This window comes from Canis aureus, chromosome 11 (genome assembly GCF_053574225.1).
Source record: "Canis aureus isolate CA01 chromosome 11, VMU_Caureus_v.1.0, whole genome shotgun sequence".
NCBI classification, from domain to species: Eukaryota; Metazoa; Chordata; class Mammalia; order Carnivora; family Canidae; genus Canis; species Canis aureus.
Genome location: NC_135621.1, coordinates 52345800 through 52369410, shown reverse-complemented (window position 1 = coordinate 52369410; position 23611 = coordinate 52345800). Strand labels below are relative to the sequence as shown.

The following is a 23611-nucleotide window of genomic DNA, read 5'->3' as shown; positions in this document are numbered from 1 at the left end:
CCCTCTGCCTCCGTCTCTGCCTCTCATGAATAAATAGGTAAAATCTTTAAAAACAATAATAAATTAAAAAAATAAACTAGAAAGTAGTAAGAATACCAAATTCAGCATACATAAATTATTTCATCAGCGACTTCATAAGAATGAACTATTTCATATACTACCATATATTCAATGTTCTTTAGAGAATTCTAACTTTAAAATTATCAAGGCTTCATATGAATCTATGGAAAGACAAAAAACAAAAACCTTGAAGTTAAAAGCAACAGTCCAGAAAACAGTAATATGAAAAAAGTTCCTTTAAAAAAATTCAAGTATTTACTTTATGTACAAAGAGCTAGCATTAGGGTAGATATCTTGGACATCTGCAGTAAAACAGGACTCTTAGATGACCCATTCAACTAAGTTCACTTAATCCAATTTAATGAAGCCCATATCCTTCGCATGCTGACAGAAACACTAGCGACACATATTGAAGCTGTATTTCTTTTGTTTTGAGGCCCTATTTCTGGATCAGATCATGCCAGTTTATGCCCATGAGGCAAGGACAAAAATCCTGGCTGAATTTTCTTTTTTACTTTCTTTCTTTTTGAAAGTAAACTCTACCTTCAACATGGGGCTTGAACTCATGACCCTGAGATCAAGAGTTGCACACTCTACTGACTAAGCCAGCCAGGGGCCCCTAGCCAATTTTCTTTTAGATGACTCCAGGAAAGTCACCCATCTTCCTCTCTTGGATGCAACAAAGCAAAAGGTAGAGTTCTTATTATGATTTCTAATTTGATTGTTAGATGAAGTACAAAAAAGAAATACCTAGATTATTAGTTCCTCAAAGGTAACAACTTCTCATTCTCATGAAGATTAAAGTATTTAGGCCATTAGCTAAGAATAAAAACTATCTGAAGTCTCAGTGCAAATAGGTTTTAGTGAATGGTAACATGAGAATGACAACAGATAAGGTGATTCTATGGATATAACTTAAATAAAAACCAAAATAATACGTTCCATTTAAGGTGTTAAAGTCCAATTTGGATCAAATTAAATACCACTAAAAAAAAAATTAAATACCACTGATAGAAATAATAAATACAGTACAGCAACAGGCTCTGTAAAAACAAACAAAAAAAAAACCAGGCTCTGTTGCCAGGCCAGACTGGCTTTTTTTTTTTTTTTTTTTTTTTTTATTTATGATAGTCATAGAGAGAGAGAGAGAGAGGCAGAGACAGAGGCAGAGGGAGAAGCAGGCTCCATGCACCGGGAGCCCGACGTGGGATTCGATCCCGGGTCTCCAGGATCGTGCCCTGGGCCAAAGGCAGGCGCCAAACCGCTGCGCCACCCAGGGATCCCCCAGACTGGCTTTAAATCCAGTCTCCACCACATTACAGCTGATGAATGGGAGATGCTTAGCAAAGTGCCAGGCACAAAGTAGATACCAGTCTTATCACCCTCCTCCTCCTAATAGCTTGACAATAATCTAAAAATAATCCCATTTTTTAAGTAATCCCATTTTCATCATTATTCCTGAACCTATCAACTGGGCTATTGTCCTTTATAAGACGTAAACACCAAACTCAAAGATCTAGTCACATCTATACCTACCTCTGCTCTAATGAAAAAGGAAGAAAAAGAGAAATCTTTGCTTTCTGTAACAGAATTCACCCAACAGCAACATTATTTATTTATTTTTTCAGCAACATAATTTAAAATTAACTCTTGGGGTGCCTGGCTGGCTCAGGCAGTAGAGTATGTGACTCTTGATCTCAAGGTCATGAGTTCAAGCCCCATGTTGGGTGTAGTGTGTACTTAAAAATTTAAATTAACTCTTCACTTACAGGAAATCTAAACAATTAGGACAGTAAGAAACAGAAAACCTGATTTGACTGTTACCCTGAAGAAAGATCAATCCTAAATGCTCAGAGAGGGAGAGAAGAGATTCCCCTGAGGCAACTGGAAGGTGTAAACTACAAAGCAGGACTATCACAGCAGGCACACTGAGAAAGGGAGATAAAACAAGGAGACTATCCAAACAAGAACCTGTATAAGGATATAACTTTCCCTACTCTGGAATTTCAGCACTTGGTCTTTAAAACCAAAGGCCTCGGACGCCTGGGTGTTCAGTGGTTGAGCGTCTGCCTCCAGCTCGGGTCCTGATCCATCTATTTCCCACACTGGGCTCACTGGAAGGAGCCTGCTTTTCCCCCTCTGCCTATGTCTCTCTGTTTCTCATGAATGAATAAATGGGATCTTTAGAAAAATAAAACCAACGGCCTTCCTACTTTTTTTTTTTAGCCTTCCTATTTACTGACCAAAAAAAATCTGACCAATAGGAGAAAGAAAATCTATCTTCTCATCTTATACAGCTGCAGGAAACCAGATCATATTCTGATTCATAACGCTATCCTCCCAAGTGTTATTTCTAATTAACAAGTCTTGTTAGACTATCAGATTTTTGGAAATTATTGCTATGTCCTGTGAAAAAAACCATTTACCTCTAAAAATAAATAAATAAACAAATAAATAAATAAAGATCGAATTTTGCTATCTTATCTTTGAAGTAACTTGTTATTCTGGTAAGTAATACAAAAGTGATACCCCAGGTTTCAGAACAGTCTAAATACATGTGTTCTAGTTGTTAAGCCAGAAGGGGACCACTGACACTTGCTCTCTTCCCACAAGACCAAGGTTAAAATAAAAATATAACCATGACCTAGACCTTGAGAGTTAAATTACCTAATTTTTTCTTACTTAAAAAAAAAAAAGAAAAAAACGACTGGTTGCTCCTAGGGCAGTGGTGGCAATTCACAAAGAGTACAGAAAGAAATGTGTCCCTGGGAAGGGTGCATGGGTGGCTCAATTGGTTGGGTGTCTGACCTGTGACTTTGACTCAAGTCATGGGGTCCTGGGATCCAGCCTTGTGTTGGGCTTCCTGCTCAGCAGGGAATCAGCTTCTTCCTCTCCCCCCACCCACTCCTCCCCTGCTCATGCTAGGATTGGTGCTCTCTCAGATAAATAAATCTTTAAAAAAAAAGGGGGGGGGGGGATGTGTCCCTGGAGCTGTACAACAGAGGCCCCAGGGAAGAGATCCCAGGAAATTGGGGAACAAGAATAGGAGGATTATCACTGTGTGTCCCTCTGTTGTTTGAATTTTTTTTAAAAGATTTTATTTACTTATTCATGAGACAGAGAGAGAGAGAGAGAGGCAGGCAGAGACAGAGGTAGAGGGAGAAGCAGGCTCCATGCAGGGAGCCCAACGAGGGACTCGATCCCAGGACCCCGGGATCACACCCTGGGCCAAAGGCAGATGCTCAACCACTGAGCCACCCAGATGTCCCTGTTGTTTGAATTTTGACACATATAAATGTTATTACCTATTCACAAATACTTAAAATTAAAAATTGTAAACTGTTTTATTTGCAAATATCTAATCCTTTCTATTTTAAATTACTAAATCCCACTTTTCTCCAGCAAACCTGATTTCAGAAAGTCACCTTAACATCTCAACTTCTGCATTTTCAATAAAATGCCAGTATGCCCACAAATCACTAACCTCTTGGGTTATTTTATTCTAAGGCTCTTAAGAATCCACAGAATTAACACTCAGCTTAGTAATTATGTGCACGGTGTCTTACAATACTGACCAACTACTTTATGTTTGCCTGGCAACATTCCAATACTGAAGAGATTATGCTTTTCTGTATCATCAGTATTCAGTAGGTATTCAATATATTATTGAATGATTTGACATCATAGCCATAAAATACTGAATCTTTTACCAATTCAGGCAAGGTAACTTATTTTGCCAAATGGAAAACATTGGGTACAAAATAAGGCCGTGAGAAATAGCCTAATTATTGAGGAAGGTAAAATAAAGTACATCTAGGGAATAAAATAGTATGCACTTATTAGAAATTTAAAACGTTGAATGTGAAGATAAAACAGCAATGCAAAAAAAAAAAACAGCAATGCTAAAAAAATGTTTATGATAATAAGTGTAAGTAATGAAAAAACTGGGGCACAGAACTATACTAGGATTTACAACGTTTTTTTTTTTTTTAAAGATGTATTCATTTTAGAAAGAGTTCACCCAAGTGGAGGTAGGAGTAGAGGGAGAGAATCCTAAAGCAGATTCCCTACTGAGTGGGGAGCCAGCGCCAAACCCCAAAGAGGGCTTATTCCCACAACCCATGAGATCATGACCTGAGCCAAAATCAAGAGTCTACAATTATGATTTTTTTTTAAAGATTTTATTTATTTAGGGATCCCTGGGTGGCGCAGTGGTTTGGCGCCTGCCTTTGGCCCAGGGCGCGATCCTGGAGACTCGGGATCGAATCCCACGTCGGGCTCCCTGCATGGAGCCTGCTTCTCCCTCTGCCTGTGTCTCTGCCTCTCTCTCTCTCTCTCTGTGTCTATCATGAATAAATAAATAAAATCTTTTTTTTTTTTTTTTTTAAAGATTTTATTTATTTATTCATGATAGTCACAGAGAGAGAGAGAGAGAGGCAGAGACACAGGCAGAGGGAGAAGCAGGCTCCATGCAGGGAGCCCGATGCGGAACTCGATCCCAGGTCTCCAGGATCACACCCCGGGCTGAAGGCAGCGCTAAACTGCTGGGCCACTGGGGCTGCCCTGATTTTTTTTTTTTTTTTTTAATAACTAGGAGTTTTAAAACAGGACTAATATAAGTGCACCATGTAAAATGACTCCATTTATATAAAATTCATGGGGCACCTGGGTGGCTCTGCTGGTTAAGCATCCAACTCTTAGTGTTGGCTAAGGAAATGAGATGGAGCCCAGTGTCCAGCTGCTGAGTGCAGTCAGCTTGAGATACTTTTTCCCTTCCCCCCCCCTGCCCTTCCCTACACCCACAGGCTGGCTGTGTCTCTCTCTCTCTCTCGCTTTCTAAAAATAAATAAAATCTTAAAAATAAAGTTCAAAAACAGGCAAAACTAATTACTCTATCGTGTTAGAAGGACAGTGGTTACTTTTGAAGTAAAAAGGGGTAATAACCAGCAGGAAAATCAGGGTAGTTACTAGGAATACTAGTCATGTTGTTTCTTGATTTGACTGTTTTTAACACCAATATGCTCACTTTGTGAAAAATCCACCAACCTGCACACTTAGGATTTGTGCTCTTATGGATATTATACTTCACTGAAAAGCCTTAAAACTCATATCTAAAGCAGAAAAATTAAAATAAAATATACCCAAATGCTAATCATATTCGGGTAGCAGGATTATAAAACTTTTCCTTTCATTTCCTCAATTTTAGAGATTTTTCTGAACTATATGTTTAGGCTGCCCTTAAAGCCTTTCTAAAATAATTAAGAGTGTTTCCTATGTACCAGACCTTCTTTAAAGTAGTTTATATATATTAAATCATCTAGCCTTCATAACAACTTTACAAAGTAGGTTATTATTGTCATTTTAAAAAGAAACTACAACATTGAGGTTACGTAACTCGCCCAAGATAATACAGCTATTAAGTGGTAGAGCCATAATTTGAACCAAGGTATTCAGGCTCCCAAGATCATAGTCTGGGTCATCCATCCATTTTCATAATAAAATCTTACATTTTTAAGGTGGAAAAAAACAATATTAATAAACTAAGTTACTCTGCTAAACTAAGTCATTACTATTTTATTACTATTACTATGTAGGTAACTCTTTGTACAGTCAGATGCCAAAATATAGGAGAAAACTTGCATATTTGATCAAGTGGCATAATCCTAGAGTAATCAGAAGTTACTCAAAGCTTATAGAAATTATACATTAGAAATATACCTCTCTTCTATTCTGTTCTTATCCATGAGAGGCTGCTTAATCCACTGGTTAACCAGTCTTTGTCCCTGAGGGGTTTTGCATTTATTCAGCAATGCAGCCAGAGACTGAGAGCCAGTAGTATCTTCAACAGAACCCTACCAAACAAAAAACAAAATAGGAAGAATGGCATGCTCATTAGTGAAAACCTTACTGTGCCATGAAAAATAATTAAATAATTTTAGAAACAAGAATACTTAATATTCTTCAAATAAAATGAGAAATTTGCACAAAAGTTTCTTTTCCTCAGTTGGGGGGGGTGGGTTTTACTGTCAGGCTGAGTGTCAGTCTACACTGCAGCACACTGCAGTATTTTGAATCCACACAGTGAAAGTTGTGGCTTCCTAAATGTTATCTCATGTTTAGCCTGGCATCTCCTATTTCCATTCTTTTATGATCCTCAAAGTGTGATGACCCCACTCTGAATACTGTCTCATTATATCATCCTAACTCCTCTCTGGGGAACTAGGACTAATGGCCAAACCAAGCTCATTGAAAGTCTTGGGTAAAGCTAACTAGTGATCATTGGTACATGGCATGTGAGAGGTCCCCAGTTCCATGAAAGCCTAGCCTATGGCTCACGGGGATTTAGAATGTGTCTACGTGTATATTAATGCACGATATTTATATGTGCTGCTATGGTCATATGTTGAAGGCCAACAGAACTGTTAGTATCCGTTAGAGGAAATGATATAGTCTTTCTGGTGGCTATTAAAGCAAACTGTGTATAAAGAAATAAAATTATTTTCCTCAAAAAACCCCTCCTCTTCCTAAAATCAAACTTTCAACCTGTTAATCTGCAGTGTATTTTTCCCCAAACCAAAATCACTTTATAATTACTAAAGTTTTAGGCATAAAACTTCTTAAAACATAATTTCTTAAAAACTGCTGTTAATAATAAAATTATTCATTAAGCCATGACAAATACTATTTATATAGCCTGCAACAGAAAAATACAGTAATTTAAAACTGCTTATCTATTCTAAGTATAATAACATTTCAAAATATTTACGCTTCTTAATTGTATTCTTCAGTATATAACAAAGGAAACATTTTGTCACCATTCAATATTTTTAACCCTTTTTTTTTTTTTTTTTTTTTACCTGGAAAAGGTTAAGGGCTCGGACTGCTGCAATATCCAACTTCATATACTGGCTGAAGTCAAAAGTAGTGAGTTCATACTGTCCAAAGTTTGAATCATCTGATAAAAGTTCTAAAAACTTGATTACTGCAGACAGTGCTGAAGCTGCAACCTAAGATTAGGAATTTAAAAGAAAAGATTCTATCACTAGAATCCTAGAGATTTTAACAAAACAAATAGCAAAATGGCAATAAATTTTTTTTAAAAGATTTTATTTATTTATTCATGAGAGATACAGAAAGAGAGGCAGAGACATAGGCTGAGGGAGAAGCAGGATCCCTGTCTTTGAGATGCTGGTACCTTGTTTCATGGTACCTGTCTTTGATCCCTGTCTTGTTTCATGGATGCTGATTATTTGGGTATTTGCAATTTATGAAAACTCAGTTATACCTTATGATGTATTATGTACTTTCCTAAAGACGTTTTTTAATGCTCTCTTCCAGTCATTACTCCACCAGGTGTAACCCTTGTTCTTAGCTCTGACAGCGTAGATTAATTTGGCCTCTTTTTGTATGTAGTTTATATTAATGCAATCATATAGTTTATAGTCTTTTGTGCCTGGTTTCTTTTGTTCAGTATTAGGTTTGTGAGATTCATTCATATTGTTGTGTGGCACTGGATTGTTGGTGCTAATATTTTTTGTGTGTGCAGTGTGTAGTATTCTATAGGGCCGAACACACCAAACTTGGTAGGCATTTGAGTCATTTCCACTTTTGACTATTATAAATAGTGCTTCTATTACAGTAAGTTTATTTATTCATGACAGACACAGAGAGAGACAGGCAGAGACACAGGCAGAGGGAGAAGCAGGTTCCTCGCAGGGAGCCCAAAGTCGGACTCAATCCCAGATCCTGGATCATGCCATGAGCCACAGGCAGACGCTCGACCCCTGAGCCATGCAGGCATCCCAAAAAGCAGCTTAAAAAAGAAAGTGCCTCTCAAAAAAGTGAGGTAATTTATTAAAGACTCCACAACCTATACATTATAATGTGATGATGGGTTTTCTTTTCCCCTACAATCACTATGCTATCTCATCCACTTAATCTCTTTCCTGTGAAAGTCAAAACTCCTTCTTACCTCAAGAATATATGTTGATATATTCTTTATATAATTATAGTGTTTATTATATATTACATATATAATGTTTATTATATATATTATATATAATTTATAAATTATTATATAAATATAATGTAATTATATTTAAGGTTATATATTTTAATCATTTTATTTATTTATTCATGAGAGACACAGGGAGAGAGAGAGGCAGAGACACAGGCAGAGGGAGAAGCAGGCTCCATGCAGGGAGCCCGACGTGGGACTCGATCCCAGGTCTCCAGGATCACGCCCTGGGTTGAAGGCAGTGCCACTGAGCAACCCAGGCTGCCCTTTAAGGTTATATTTAAACTTTTCTAGTCATTTCCTTTTTTCACAAGCTTCGTCACAGTAAGAATTAACTTAGTATCAGTGATCCACAGTTTAGATTTTGAGGTGAAACAAGTAGTCTTTTAAAAGTCAAGATTATAATTTAAGAATAAATTTATATTGTAATCCACATACCTGATTCTCCATTTCTGGCAAGACAGCACTATTCACCTGTTCTCCCTTTTTGCCTTTCAATAACCGGTTCAAGTCCTGATAAATATCTTTTGTAAAAAAATCAGCTCTTTTTCGTTCTGTGATCAGAATTCCTCCTCTCTGAATAACCTATTTTGTAAAAAATAAATGACTTCAAGAAAAGGAATGAAAAAAATAAATGACAAAAAACTATACCACTAACAAGTACGGTAACAACAGCATAACAAACCAACCCACATTAAATTTTTATATAATCTGCAAGACATTGGTAACATATACATAATGACAGGTATTTTAAATATCGAAGTAAGTTTTCATGGAAATTTAAAATTATGTTCACATAAAGCTTCCAAAGATTAGTCCCAGTAGTAAAAACTCTTAACAGAATACTTGTGGAAAGTTGCTTAGATACTATCTATGCTAACAATGGCCATCACAGATTTACTCTTTCCTGAGCAATTATTATGGTATTTGAGGCCCACAAAAAGAAAATCTTCAGGGGATACAACATCCCTTAAATACCTAAATAAAGCACACACACAAATAGTACAATCAGAATTTTATAAAAACTCAGTGAAATGAAAGGCTAAAAGTCCCATCTGAACTATCAAAAAATAACCCTGAAGACTGGCATCTTATGCTTTTGGCTCAAGTCATGATCCCTGGGTCATGGGATGAGCCCTGGGCTGGGCTAGCTGCTCAGTGGGGAGCCTGCTTCTCCCTCTTCCTCTGCTCTTCCCCTTGTTCATGCTGTATATGTCTCAAATAAATAAATTTTTTTTAAAAAGATCTGTATTTATTTGATAAATCCATGCTAAATACAGTAGTATTGTTTTTTTTTAATGGACCTAAATCATCTCCCCCCCATAACTCTGAAAGCATTCTTCTTTATCAGTTGTGATCCCTTTAAGATGATATTCTGTTACTCTTTTAAGAAGGAAGGAAGAAGGCAGGAAAAGGGGAAATGATCTGAGGTCTAACAAGCCTTAACAAGAAATAGCTTGTTCTAAAGTCCTCATAAAGTTTCTGTGAATGACAAACAAGATTACCCTTGAAATATAACAAGACTGTAGTTAGATACAAAAAATTGACTTTTGAATTATGCTTTTTAAGTAAAACAGTATCTATCATGTTAGTCTTTCCTAGGCTTAGATTCTCCTTCATCCCTACCTTGATTCCCTTACCTGCCTCAGTTTTCCCATGTCTCCAGCAGTCTCTCCTCCTGGTAAAACACATTCCTTTGGTCCAATCTGAATCAGGAGAGCCTCCAAATTGGAGAACTGATCATTATCAGGGAACTCACAAAGTCCTAGCTTCCTCTGTATGGAGTCAACATACCCAACTCCGACCTGTCTTTGGCCATCAACTGTAGACATTTTAACACCCACGACACCAATGGAGGTTGACATATCATTGTTACCAAAGAGAATGTCTTCAAACTGAGAAAGATTACCTGGAGAAGCCTTAAAAAAATAAAAAAATTTAAGAACTGTTGAATGTACTTTATGTAAAAATAAACGTATCAAAAGAGATTTTCAAAAGAGACTTTGAAATTTGGCAGCTGGATTTATACACAATCATTAAAGTATCCAAATGATAATCCTATTAATGGTATGCTTAAATTTCTATATCCTATGAAATTATCTACTTATTAATTGCACATACCAGTATTTTCACTAACTATATCACACAGAAGAGCAGTAATATTAGCTAAAAATACTGACCTTGGAAAGTCAATTCTCTATCTTATTAGTAAAATGCAGATTGTTCTATATTAGTGATTTCCAGATAAAGGGTCTAGACCTATTTTCAATATTTCAAAAAGATCAGAAATCCCTCTTTAAGACTACACAAGTCAACTAAAGGGTCAAACTTCTTTGCTTCTGGCAGGACCTGTGTCAAGTCAGAAGGTTAACACTATATTTCAAACTGATCAGAAGCTGATAAGATGGGGACACCTGGGTGGCTCAGGGCATGATCCCAGAGTCCTGGGATTGAGTCCTACATCAGGCTCCCTATGGGGAGCCTGTGTCTCCATCTGCCTATGTCTCTGCCTCTCTGTCTCTCTCATGAATCAATAAATAAAATCTAAAAAAAAAAAAAAAAAAAAGCTGATAGGAAATTTTTAGCCTGTGGCATTTTCTGGGGCAAATGATGATCCATGGTATGAAACAGGAGACAGTCACAAATCATCCAAATGACCATGGTGACAGCCAAATTTAAGCAACCAATAGCCATCAATAGCTCTTGAAGCATCATAATCATGATAATCATTTATTTTTTTATAATAGGATTCTAAGTAACTTATAACTATGGATTATTGATTAAAACCTGAATCAAGGGACGCCTGGGTGGCTCAGTGGTTGAGTGGCCTTTGGTTCAGGGTGTGATCCTAGAGTCCCGGGATCGAGTCCCATATTGGGCTTCTTGCATTGAGCCTGCTTCTCCTGTCTCTGCCTCTCTGTGTTTCTCATGAATAAGTAAATGCAATCTTATAAAAAAAAAAATCTGAATCAAAAATAAAATGGAGGGAGTACTTGGCTGGCTCAGTTAGAAGAGCATGACAGTCTTGAAATAAGGGTCGTGAGTTTGAGTCTCACACTGGAGAGATTACTCAAAATCTTCAAAAAAATTATTTAATATTATTTTTTAAAGTAGGCTCCATGCCCAACATGAGATGTGAATTCATGATCCTGAGATCAGGAGTCACAGGCTCTATCACTGAACCAGCTAGGCACTCTTTAAAAAATTTTTTTTTTAAAAATGAAATGGCAAAAGCATTAAAAAAAAAAAAGATTTTATTTATTTATTCATGACAGACACAGAGAGAGAGAGAGAGAGAGAGGCAAAGACACATGCAGGAGGCCCAACATGGGACTCGATCCCAGGTCTCCAGAATCAGGCCCTGGGCTGAAGGCAGCGCCAAACTGCTGGGCCACTGGGGCTGCCCCACAAAAGAATTCTTGCATTCAAATTTTAAAAGCACTGACTCATGGGACGCCTGGGTGGCTCAGCAGTTGAGTATCCGCCTGTGGCTCAGGGCGTAATTCCAGGATCTGGGATCAAGTCCCACATCGGGCTCCCTGCAGGGAGCTTGCTTCTCCCTCTGCCTGTCTCTGCCTCTGTGTCTCTCAGGAATAAATAAATAAATAAATCTTTTTAAAAAAAAGTCAAAATTCCCATTTGAGGTTTCCTATGTTTTTAAAAAATAATTAAAAATAAAATAAAAAATAAAATAAAAAACTGTTTCGGTCATAAATGTAAACATAGTGCTTTTACTTCCATACTTTGGATTTGCAGACTATGAAGCACACCTTTAAAAAAAAACTCTCAAGAAATAAAAAAAATAAAAAAATTTAAAAAACTCTCAAGAGAACCAGTAGCTAACAAAATTGGGTTCTTGAAAATGATAAGACTGGTAATCTGTGAATTAGATGGTATCCAAAGTCTTTTCCTGCTCTGAACATACCACTGAGAACATGGGAAAGAAATCAATCAGAGAGATCAACTATCTTAAATATCACTAATAGTTTACTGTAGAATCAATAAGCTAAAAGATGTAAAGACAAATCAGTTTTTCCAGTTTTTTTTTTTAAGATTTTATTTATTTATTCATGAGAGACATAGAGAGAGAGAGAGGCAGAGACACAGGCAGAGGGAGAAGCAGGCTCCACGAAAGGAGCCCGACATGGGACTTGATCCCATGTCTCCAGGATCAGGCCCTGGGTGGAAGGTGGCGTTAATCCGCTGAGCCACCCAGGCTGCCCAATTTTTGCAGTTTTAGATTTGAACTTAAAATGTCAGGATGAAAATACCACTTCTAATTTGATAAAGATACATATTTGAAAAAATTTCCCCCTGACCTAACTGTCTATTCATCTTGAAGAGAATTCATCTTGAAGGATTCTGGTATGACATAGAGGAGTGAGGTGTGATGGGCTGATATACATGGTAATCTCTTAAATTTAGGATTCCACATTTTGGTGGTGTTAACTAATTGAGTTCTATGAAGAATGAGACAGAAAAATCACTTTGTGGTACCCTCAATTATCTATTAAAATCTTTCAAGATAGAGGCTACAACTCTAAGTAAAAGCCTCCCCACCCCCACCCCACACCCCGTTATCAGGAAAACATCAATGAAAATCCCCAGGAAACTCCATAATGTAGAATGCTAAATTCTCGCAGATACAATCTTCAGTAAATGTCTACATTTACAAAGGCAGGCTGGGGGAGGAGGACACAATATGGAACAGAGACCAAAGAAGATTGTATCTGGGGTAGTACCAAGATCAAATGTTTAAATATTCTATTAAATCTCACAAGAAGGAAAAAAAAAAAAAATCACAGGACTTTCAAGTTAGAGAACATTTAAAAAAAAAAACAAAAACCTTCCAATTTTACTGTTTATGGAGAAACAGATACAGGAGAAGGGATTGGGAAATTTGCCAAGGACAACCAGAGAGAGGAGAAAAGAAAGGCTATATATATACACTAACTATAAGCCCAGAGCCTTATCATGCATGTATTCCCTTTCAAGAATAAATCTCACCTCCCCAACAACATTCTAACCATTGATTTATTCCAGCATTTATTGAGAACCTACTCTGCAGACACTGCATTTGAACAACCAAACACAGGACCTTACAGACTAACAATGAAGACAGTCATTACATAAAACAAAACAGTACTATTGTTTCCAATCTCCATTAAGCCATAGAAGCATGAAGGTCAATAAGCCTTTCTAAGGGACACCAAGGAATACGATCACCATTTAACAAAGCCCCTGACATACAAGAAATTATAAACTTAATGGAAGAGAAAGACACATACAAAGATATGTACAAACAAGGGGCCCCTGGTTGGCATGTGACTCAATCTCCGGATTGTAAATTCAAGCCACATGTTGAGTATAGAGATCACTTTAAATAAAGTTTAATAAATTTTTTTAAAAATTTGAAAAAGGGATCCCTGGGTGGCTCAGCGGTTTAGCGCCGCCTTCGGCCCAGGGCATGATCCTGGAGTCCTGGGATCAAGTCCCACATCAGGCTCTCTGCATGGCGCCTGCTTCTCCCTCTGCCTCTGCCTGTCTCTCTCTCTCTCCCTCTCTCTCTCTCAGGAATCAATAAATAAATAAATCTTTAAAAAAATAATAAAAATTTGAAAAAAAAGGGGGGGGTGTGCCTGGGTGGCTTATCCAATAAAATGCCACTCTTGATTTCCAGGTCATGATCTCTAGGTCATGAGATCGAGCTGGTCTTGGGGCTCTGCGCTCACCGTAGAGTCGGCTTGAGATTCTCTCCCTCTGCCTCTATCATGCGCTGTTTCTCTCTCTCAAATAAATAAAATCTTCAAAAATATTTTTAAAATCTCAAAAAAAGTGTATAAATGAGATAATTTGGGATACAGTAAATCTGTGTGATAGTACCTTAAAAACTGTAAAATCAAATCTTTGTTTCATGCTGGCATTTAATTTTATGTAAAGTTTATTTTATTATTTACGTTTCAGGGATATTGACACAGCTCAGAGTATTTATACAGAATATTCAGTAAATAATAAAGATTTACTGAATTTTTAAATTGCTATTAAACCATGATCTTAAAAACCACACACTAAGGAATATTTTTCAAAGCATTTTGTTATCAGAACTTGGTTACAATATTAAAGCACACAATAGAATTCCCTCACATTTTTATTCTTTCTACTCTTAAAAATAATAACCAATTTAAAGATAATTACCTTAAATGCCAAATACCAATCGTTCTCCTTGGAGGCCTTACTTCCAGCTCTATTCTTGTAAACTTCAACTCTATACTGTCGAATTAGAAGAAGATCTTTAACAAAAGATTCAAAATTCATTTTACTAAGCACAACGCTCTCCAGGGTCTTTGTTCCTAAAGAAAAATATTAAAAAACACGTTACACAGATTTGAGGATTTAAAGTAGTAAGTGTTCAAGTACCTAACACAATGGATTCCCCAACCTACATTCTTCTCTCATTAATTCATTCCTTCAATAAAAAACTGTTTATCAAGCACTATTACTCATCCCAGGGACTTTGGAAGTTGAAGGGTATAAAAAGGTGAATAGATGTAGTGCTTCATCCCGTCTCCTTCTGTGGAACCTATTCATCAAAATAAAAAATTAAGAAGATACAAAGATAAAACAAGGAGTAAATATATATAAAGCTAAACTTACTTGTCCTTTCTTATAATTAGTTTCTCAGAAGTCTGAATAAAAGTCTTTTTTTTTTTAAAGTCTTATAACTATATACAACCATATATAACTATATATAGCTATATATAACTATATAATATTTGTATGGAATTAAACTTTTCCCAAAAGTTCCATAAAAATGAATGCCATTATTCATTGCAAAATCTTCTAGGTAGCACAGATAAAAATTCAAAGGTTCAAAAAGTATAGCAAAAAAGGAGACTTCCCTTTCACCACTGCTCCCCTACATCCAATTCCCCAGCCAATTGCTGTTAGTTTATAAAATAGATTTCCAAAATAAGCTGCATACACAAGCATTACTTTGTTCCTCTCTTACATCAGTAAGTGCATACTACAAACACTGTTCTGTATCTTGGCTTTTTCTTAATTTTAATATATTTTGGAAGATTGTTCCATCAGTAAAATCAGCTTTTCTGTTTACAGCTGCAAATATTCCAAGGACTTTGAGGATATTCTATAATTAGTCTCTTATTAAGGGACATATCGGTTGTTTCCAGTCTCTGCTGTTACAACAATGCTGCATAAATCATCTTGTACACGCTTCACTCACCAAATATGTTAGTACATCTGTTAACACAAAGCCCCCAAACTGGATTTTATCAAAGAATGTTGAGGGATTTTGATAAATATTGCCAGACGATTCTCATTATCATCCATAAAGTAGGAGTTTATCTATTTCCCCTATCCAATCAACACAGAGTTTTCAAGATTTCTGGTCTTTATCTTAGATCACTGGTTCTCAACCAGGACGATCTTGGTTCTCTAGCAGACATTTGCTAATGTCTGCGAACATGTGGCTTGTCAGGAACTGGGGGAGAGAAGGGGAGTACTAATGGAATTGATGGGTAAGGCAGTGATGCTGTTAAACATGTACAGGATAGCCCCTCAAAACAACAAATTATTCAATCCAAAAAAATCAATAGTCCCAAAGGTCAAGAACTATCATTAGATAAAAAACAGTATCTCATCCTAGTTATGATTTGCAATGATCAATTTCTTACAAAATAAAATCACCCACATCATTAAATGGAATAAAAATTCAATTTTCAAACAGTAGAGGTAATACCAATTATTCACTTAAAGGTAATTATATGTAGATTATTCTGACAATTCTGGATCTATTTTTTTTTTAATTTTTTTTTAAATGTTTATTTATTTATGATAGTCACACACAGAGAGAGAGAGAGAGAGTGGCAGAGACACAGGCAGAAGGAGAAGCAGGCTCCATGCACCGGGAGCCCGACGTGGGATTCGATCCCGGGTCTCCAGGATCGCGCCCCGGGGCCAAAGGCAGGCGCTAAACCGCTGCACCACCCAGGGTTCCCAATTCTGGATCTTATTAAAGACTTAACCTAAATTTAATAATAGATCATGCCAATTACAAATATGAAATATAAACAAGCATACAGGGGATCTGCCTTTGGCTCAGGGCGTGATTCCGGAATCCCAGTCCTGCATCAGGCTCCCTGCATGGAGCCTGCTTCTCCCTCTGCCTGTGTCTCTGCCTCTCTGTCTCTCATGAATAAATAAATAAAAAAAAAAAAAAAAAAAGAATTTCTCAAAGGCACTGATAAACACCACTGAGTATTACCAGCAACTTCCAGTAAATACGAGTTTCCAAAACACTGTTTTTCATATCATCCTTTAAATTAAAAGGCAAAATGAAAAGTCAGCAAAAATAAATCCTGAGAGGGGGGAAAAATATGAAAAATTCTAAAACAGCTCTTAAATCATCAAACCACTAGGATGTGCCAGTAGAATTGTCTGGCCAGCACAGGGTTTTTAAAGTATCTAAAATTAAATGCTATCACAGGATGAATAAGCACTCTCAGATCCACAAGCTCCACCACTCTCTATTACACCTAACTACTTTGCACATCAATGTTATCTACTGCGCTCTGGATAGAAGGATCCAGAGCAATCTGGTCAAATCTTTCTACTGACATTCAACAGGAACACAGGTTCACAACAGTAGTAATTTCTTAAAAGTAGGTGGGGTGAAGAGGCAAATGAGGTGATTCGCACCCCCCCCATGGCCTCCTCTATCTCCATTGCTAACACACTGCCAGGCTGCCCAACTGCCAAGGTTATCCTCTAAAGGTACTATTTCTCGCAAGGGAGGTTTTGTGACATACTGGGTGGGAGTGCATTTTAAGTCTTATAAGTGCAGCTGGCATTGATTGTATGCTTTAACCAGCTGGGGAGTAAAACTGACCTCCTGGTGTGAAACGTGAGGAAAGAGGAACAGAAACCTACCCACCAGACTCCACCTGGAGTACAGCAGAAGGAATAGCCTTGGTTTTGTACAAGATTTTTCTCTTCAAGAATAATCTGGAGGGATCCCTGGGTGGCGCAGCGGTTTAGCGCCTGCCTTTGGCCCAGGGCGCGATCCTGGAGACCCAGGATCGAATTCCATGTCGGGCTCCTGGTGCATGGAGCCTGCTTCTCCCTCTGCCTATGTCTCTCTCTCTATCATAAATTAAAAAAAAAAAAATTAAAAAAAAAAAAAAGAATAATCTGGAGCCGGGGCACCTGGGTGGCTCTGTGGTCAGGCATCTGCCTCTAGCTCAGGGTTTGATCCCAGGGATTGAGTCCGGTATCAGGCTTCCCATAGGGAGCCTGCCTCTCCCTCTGCCTATGTCTGTCTCTCTTTCTGTGTCTTTCATGAATATATAAATCTTTAAAAAATAATAATAATTTGGAGCCCCCCTGACCTCATTCAGCTGACAATTACCATGTGTCTGCTACATGAAGGCACTGGGCCAGGTGCTAGGGTTCAGAGGTAGACATTGGTTAAAACACAGTTCCTGCTGCTCTCTGGGAGCTTTCAGGCGATTGGGATAGACAGGAATAGGTAGACTCAAAGCTGTGTCTAGGGGAAGGAGAACAAGGGCAGGGAATGCCTAAGAGAGACAGCTAACCAGCCTTTTTTTTTTTTTTTTTTAAGATTTTATTTATTTATTCATGAGAGAGGAAGAAGTAGGCTCCACGCAGGGAGCCATATGTGGGACTCAATCCCGGGACCCTAGGATAACGCACTGAGCTGAAGGCAGGCACTCAACCAGAGCCATCCAGGCGTCCCCCAGACAATCTTAACGTGGGAATCAAGAAAGGCTTCCAAAAGGAGATATTTTTCAAGCTGAGTTCTGACAGCAAAAGCGGGGAAAAAGTAACTTTCTTTCTCAGTGACTCAAATTCCTTATCTATAAATCGGAGATAGCTACTATCTCACAGGTCTTTATAATAATGTAGATGTTGAAGGGCAAAAGTAGCTAAAAAGATGTGAATAAGTCTAAATGCCAATAAAAGGAACCACACAGAGAGGAAATAGAAAGTTACCTCTGAGGGACGCCTGGGTGGCTCAGCGGTTGGGTGGTTCAGCAGTTGGGCATCTGCCCCTTTGGCTCAGAGTGTGATCCTAGAGTCCCAGGATCAAGTCCCATATCGAGCTCCTTGCATGGAGTCTGCTTCTCCTGTCTGCCTCTCTCTGTGTCCCCCATGAGTAAGTAAATAAAATCTTAAAAAAAAGGGGGGGGGGGGCAGCCTGGGTGGCTCCGCGGTTTAGGGCCACCTTCAGCCCAGGGCGTGATCCTGGAGAGCCGGGATTGAGTCTCCTGTCAGGCTCCCTGCATGGAGCCTGCTTCTTCTGCCTGTGTCTCTGCCTCTCTCTCTCTCTCTCTCATGAATAAATAAATTAAATCTTAAAAAAAAACAAACAAACAAACTGGGGGTTGCTGGAGAGGAGGTAGATGGGAAATGGGTTAAATGACATGTAGGTGGCTCAGCTGATTAAGCATCTGTTGGCTTTGGCTGAGGACATGATCTCATGGTTGTGAAATGGAGCCCCACGGTGGGTTCTGCATGGAGTCCTCTTGAAATTCTCTCGGGATGCCTGGGTGGCTCAGCAGTTGAACATCTGCCTTTGCCTCAGGTCATGATCCCAGGGTCCCAGGATGGAGTCCCATATCAGGCTCCCTGCATGGAGCCTGCTTCTCCCTCTGCTTTTGTCTCTGCCTCTCTGTGTGTCTCTCATGAATAAATAAAATCTTTAAAAAAAAAAAAAAAAAAGGAATGAAGTACTGATAGCAGAGATGAATCCTGAAAATATTAAGTGAAAAAAAAGTCATGAAAGATCACATTTTGTGATTCTACTCTTATGAAATGTCCAGAATAAGCAAAAGAGAAGGCAGGTTAGCAGTTGCCTAGGACTGGGAGAATTGGAGGTGGGGCAGGAGGACAACTGCTAATGGGTACAGGGTTTCTTTTGGGGACTGACAAAAATGTTTTAAAAATTTACTGTGGGGCCTGCCTGGCTCAGTCAGTAGATTATCTGACTCTTGATCTCAGGGTCTTGAGGTCGAGCCCCATTTTGGGTGAAGAGATTACTTTAAAAAAATAAATAAATAAATAAATAAAATGCACTGTGGTGGGCTCCTGGGCAGCTCAGCAGGTTGAGCATCCAACTCTTGATCTTAGCTCAGGTCTTGATCTCAGGGTCGTGAGTTCAAGCCCCATGTTGGGCTGTTGGGCTCCAAGCTGGGCATGGAGCCTACTTCCAAAAAAAAAAAAAAAAAAAAAAATGTACTACGATGGTTGCTTAACTTTGTGAATATACTAAAAGCTACAGAATTATAAAACAAAACACTGAATAATATACATGTGTCAATCAAAAAATAAATGTGTGAATCATACTATGTGAATAATCTCAACAAATCTGTTATATTAAAAAAGAAGTATAGGGGATCCCTCAGCGGATTAGCACCTGCCTTTGGCCTGGGGTGTGATCCTAGAGTCCCGGGATTGAGTCCCTCTTCGGGATCCCTGTGTGGAGCCTGCTTCTCCCTCTGCCTGTGTTTCTGTCTCAATCTCTGTCTCTCTCTCATGAATAAATAAATCTTTAAAATAAATAAATAAAATAATAATAATATAGATTTGAGGGCAGGAAATTGAGGAAGTTTTCTAACCATTTCTATTTTCTATAGTCAGAGGCAAGTTCAACTGCTAAAGAATGTGGGAAAAGGTCACAGGCTCCAAGATTTGCCTTAAGTGCAAATGCATGGGATCTTCATAGTTCATCTGGCATTACAGTCCAGATATAATTTACCAATCTAGGGTCATTTCTGCAATAACCAATGCTGCCTAGAGACATAACTAACCTTCTTAACCTGATCAAGGTTTCCAGGTGGGACAGAGAAGCAAAGGAAAGGATTTTGTTAACCCTTTACCTATATGGCATAATATTAAAACAAAGGAAAACTCCTCCCAAGAAACAAGTTTTGGCAGCCTTACAGTAACACGTATTATTTAAAAAGATGCTCAGTTACAATGCAACCTGCACAGTGAAAACTGCAAGACACTTGCTTTGGTGATGTCTGGGACATTTTTGTTTTTGAGTCCCTCCCTCTTTGGAGTTATTTCACCCAATTTCTAGTAACATGATCAATCTTTTATATAACTGTTATTATCCTACCTAAGCATATATAGGACAATCTTTTACCTAAAATGTGCATTTGACATCTCTAGTCTTAGAACTAGATCCTTAAGAATAATTCACTTACTTGCTGATCTCTGAAAAGTTAAATTCACTTTTAACGTCATTCTCAATAGAATAGAAGGCGACTGTCTAGGTTACTTACTCTATTCTTAGAAATGCGCCCACTAAACACACTTTAACCTTCAAGAGTAATAAAAGAATATATATTTTTTTATTAAAAGTCTACACTTCAGTACAGAAGATTCCTGCATATTCATACTAAATTTCCTTCCCAATAAATGGGTGTGATGTTAGCATCCATTATTCCTTTCATATTATTAGTCTATATTAGAAAAATGATGGGGATCCTTGGGTGGCTCAGGGGTTTAGCATCTAGCATCTGCCTTCGGCCCAGGGCGTGATCCTGGAGTCCCGGGATTGAGTAACACGTTGAGCTCCCAGCATGGAGCCTGCTTCTCCCTCTGCCTGTGTCTCTGCTTCTCTCTCTCTATCTCTCATGAATAAATAAGATCTTAAAAAAAAAAAAGAAAAATGAAAGTATTAGAATCATTAACAGGTGTTTCGAAAAACCAGTGATTCAATTTACACATACAAGTACATTTAGAACTTTTTACATCATTTTAAATGCTTAAGCTATTGTAAACTGTGTAATACAAACATCAGAGAGCTAAGTGCACTAGCCTTGAATAACTTTAAAACTGGAAAGCAATCTAGACCATCATTAACTATGAAGCCATCCCTATCCATCTCTGGCTGGTCTCCATTAATTGTAATACCTCTCCTCTTGCCCCTTCTAACCCATCCCCCATCCTACAGCCAAAGATCCAACATACCACTTCACCTTTACTTAAGCCACCCAGGGCAGCCCCGGTGGCGCAGGGGTTTAGCGCCGCCTGCAGCCTGGGGTGTGATCCTGGAGACCTGGGATCAAGTCCCGCATCGGGCTCCCTGTATGGAGCCTGCTTCTCCCTCTATGTCTCTGCCTGCCTCTCTCTCTCTCCGCCTCTGAATAAATAAAAAAATTTAAAAAATAAATAAAATTAAAAAAAAAAAAAGCCACCGAGTCTCCGAGCTTACAAAAAAAATTTTCAACAACTCAGTCCAAAAAAAAAAAAAAAGCCTTCCATCCTCTGACTCCATCCACCCGGACCACCCTCCCCCCCGGAATCCTGTCCCAGCGACACCAATCTGCCTTTCAGGCCTCATCCCAGCCAATGCCTAGTCCTTCAAGACTCAAATGAAATTTAGCTTCTCATGCAATGCTTCTTCTGAGGTCTTCAATCTTTGCCATTCCTGCTTTTATGCCTCTTCAACAACTTGCTATGGAGCACATCTACACAGTTCTTCACCTTCAATTATTTACTTCTGCCTTGCTCTCCACTAGAGTGAGTTGTGTGAAGGCAGGGATACTAAATGTCTGTCCTAGTGTCCATAACTCTGCCAGACACAGCAACACTCAATTTTGTCTTGATGAATGTGAAACATTCTTTCCTCAGTAACATCCCATCTGCATGTGGCAAAGGTAGGACTAGAACCCACGACTCATCAGAATGCTCTTTCCATCATCGCAACGGAGCCAGGCAGTAAAACCATCACCATAAAACATCTAAAACACCTAGCTCGGGCACCTCAGGTGGCGCAGCGGTTTAGCGCCTGCCTTCGGCCCAGGGCGTGATCCTGGAGACCTGGGATTGAGTCCCGCGTCGGGCTCCCTGCACGGAGCCTGCTTCTCCCTCTGCCTGTGTCTCTCATCGATAAGTATATAAATCAAAAACAACAACAGCACCTAGCTCACATTGGGTGAGAAGCGTGTGGCCTTACAGGGAGAGCTGATGCGGGAGGGGTGGGGCCGGATCACGGAGGGCGCGCAATGCCGAGCCGAGGCCAAGGCATTCGTGACTGGCCCGAAGTCACACAGCTAGCAAGTGGATTCCAAGTCACCTGGCTCCAAGTCCGAGGTCCTGACCACTGGGCGATGCTGCCCACCAACAGTAGCCCGTTTCAGATTCTGAACCAGAGCCCCAAGTGGAGTGCGGTGATGTGACAAGGTCTCCCCAACCCCCTGCTATTTTAAATCTCACTGCGGGGCGGGCTTTGCGGGGAGATGTACAGGGCCAAGGCGGGGCCGCTGGCAGACACGCAGGCGACCGCTGGACAATTAAAAAGAACAACGCATTAAATAAAGCGCCCGGCACGGGGGCCGCTGCAAAGGGGCAGGGGCAGGGCGCGGCAGGGCCGGGCGGCGCCCCACCTGGCGGGGCAGCGGCCGGGCCGAGCGCCGTCCCCGCCCCCGGGCCCCGCCGCCCGCCCGCCGCCCGCCCGCCGCCCGGGGAGCCCGCGCCGTCCCCGCCCTCACCTGCCGGCCCGAGGTACTTGATTACCCCCTGCGTCTTGAACACCTCTCGGGCGGCCAGCAGCGCGTCCTCGTGGTGCGCCGTGTAGAAGTCGCCCCGGTCGAAGAGGCGCACCGTGGTGGTCGGCTTCTCCGGCATGGCCTGGAAGAAGCGCACGAAGCCGACCTCGGCCGCGCTCTCCAGCTGCAGCGTCTCCTTGGGCTGCACCGCCATTTCGGAGCGTCCGCGCCGCTGCCAGAAGGAGCCGCGCGACCCCGCACCCGCTAGGCTGTTTCCCGCCTCCCTTCCCTCCCTCCCGTGCGGCGTCGGCCTTTGCGGAGGCGCCCAATCAGCACCCAGTGCTGCGCGGCGGTGGGCGGGAGCCCGCCGCGGCAGCCAATCAGAAGCGGACGCGGCCCAGCTTCCCGCGCACGCCGGCAGCCCTGGCTACTGCGCATGCGTGAGCCTAGGTCGCGCGCCGACCCTGGCCGCCTGCCAGCCCTCAGAGGATTCCGTCCAGGTGTCCCTCCTGCTGCGCCCGCCTGGGATCCAGGTGCATGGCTAGTTGGGGAAGGCGGCCGGGTGGGCTTTGCGGCGCTTTGGGGTTTCTTATGTACCCGGAAGCATGAGACAGCAGTCAGAAAGAAACTCGAAAACAAGGAAAAACTAGCCTTTCTCCCCACCCTGCTACATTTGTTTTTGTTTTTTTGTTTTTTCACCCTGCTACATTAAAAAAAAAAAAACTACCCCCCCTCTCTGAGCACTGAGTAATGTATAGAATCCTTATGTGAGTAACATAACGCTACGTGAATACTGGGATTTAAAAACTAAATCTACACCCCTCTGTCCCTGTTTTCCTTTTTAAGCAAACTGATAACGTCGAGATTATAGGTTTTTTCCGTAACTCCCCTAATTGCTTTGCACTAGCCGCATTCTCCTTTCCTCCACTCCTTGATCGATTGATTGGAAGTCCTACTTAAGAGGCCTTCTATGTGCCAGCCTCTTCTAGAATCT

General features: G+C 40.0%; 1 protein-coding gene across 1 annotated transcript in view; it reads right to left on the bottom strand.

Annotated features, from left to right (window-relative positions):
* MSH2 (mutS homolog 2) overlaps nucleotides 1-22908 on the bottom strand; it is a 74631-nt gene extending 51723 nt beyond the window's left edge. The window contains exons 1-6 of the mRNA XM_077915308.1: nucleotides 22621-22908; nucleotides 14273-14427; nucleotides 9718-9996; nucleotides 8516-8662; nucleotides 6918-7067; nucleotides 5779-5912 (exon numbers count right to left, since the gene is read on the bottom strand). Of these exons, the coding sequence (XP_077771434.1) occupies nucleotides 5779-5912; nucleotides 6918-7067; nucleotides 8516-8662; nucleotides 9718-9996; nucleotides 14273-14427; nucleotides 22621-22831 (1076 nt within the window). The 5' untranslated portion in view covers nucleotides 22832-22908. The remainder of the gene's footprint in view (nucleotides 1-5778; nucleotides 5913-6917; nucleotides 7068-8515; nucleotides 8663-9717; nucleotides 9997-14272; nucleotides 14428-22620) is intronic.
* Nucleotides 22909-23611: the final 703 nt, after the last annotated feature.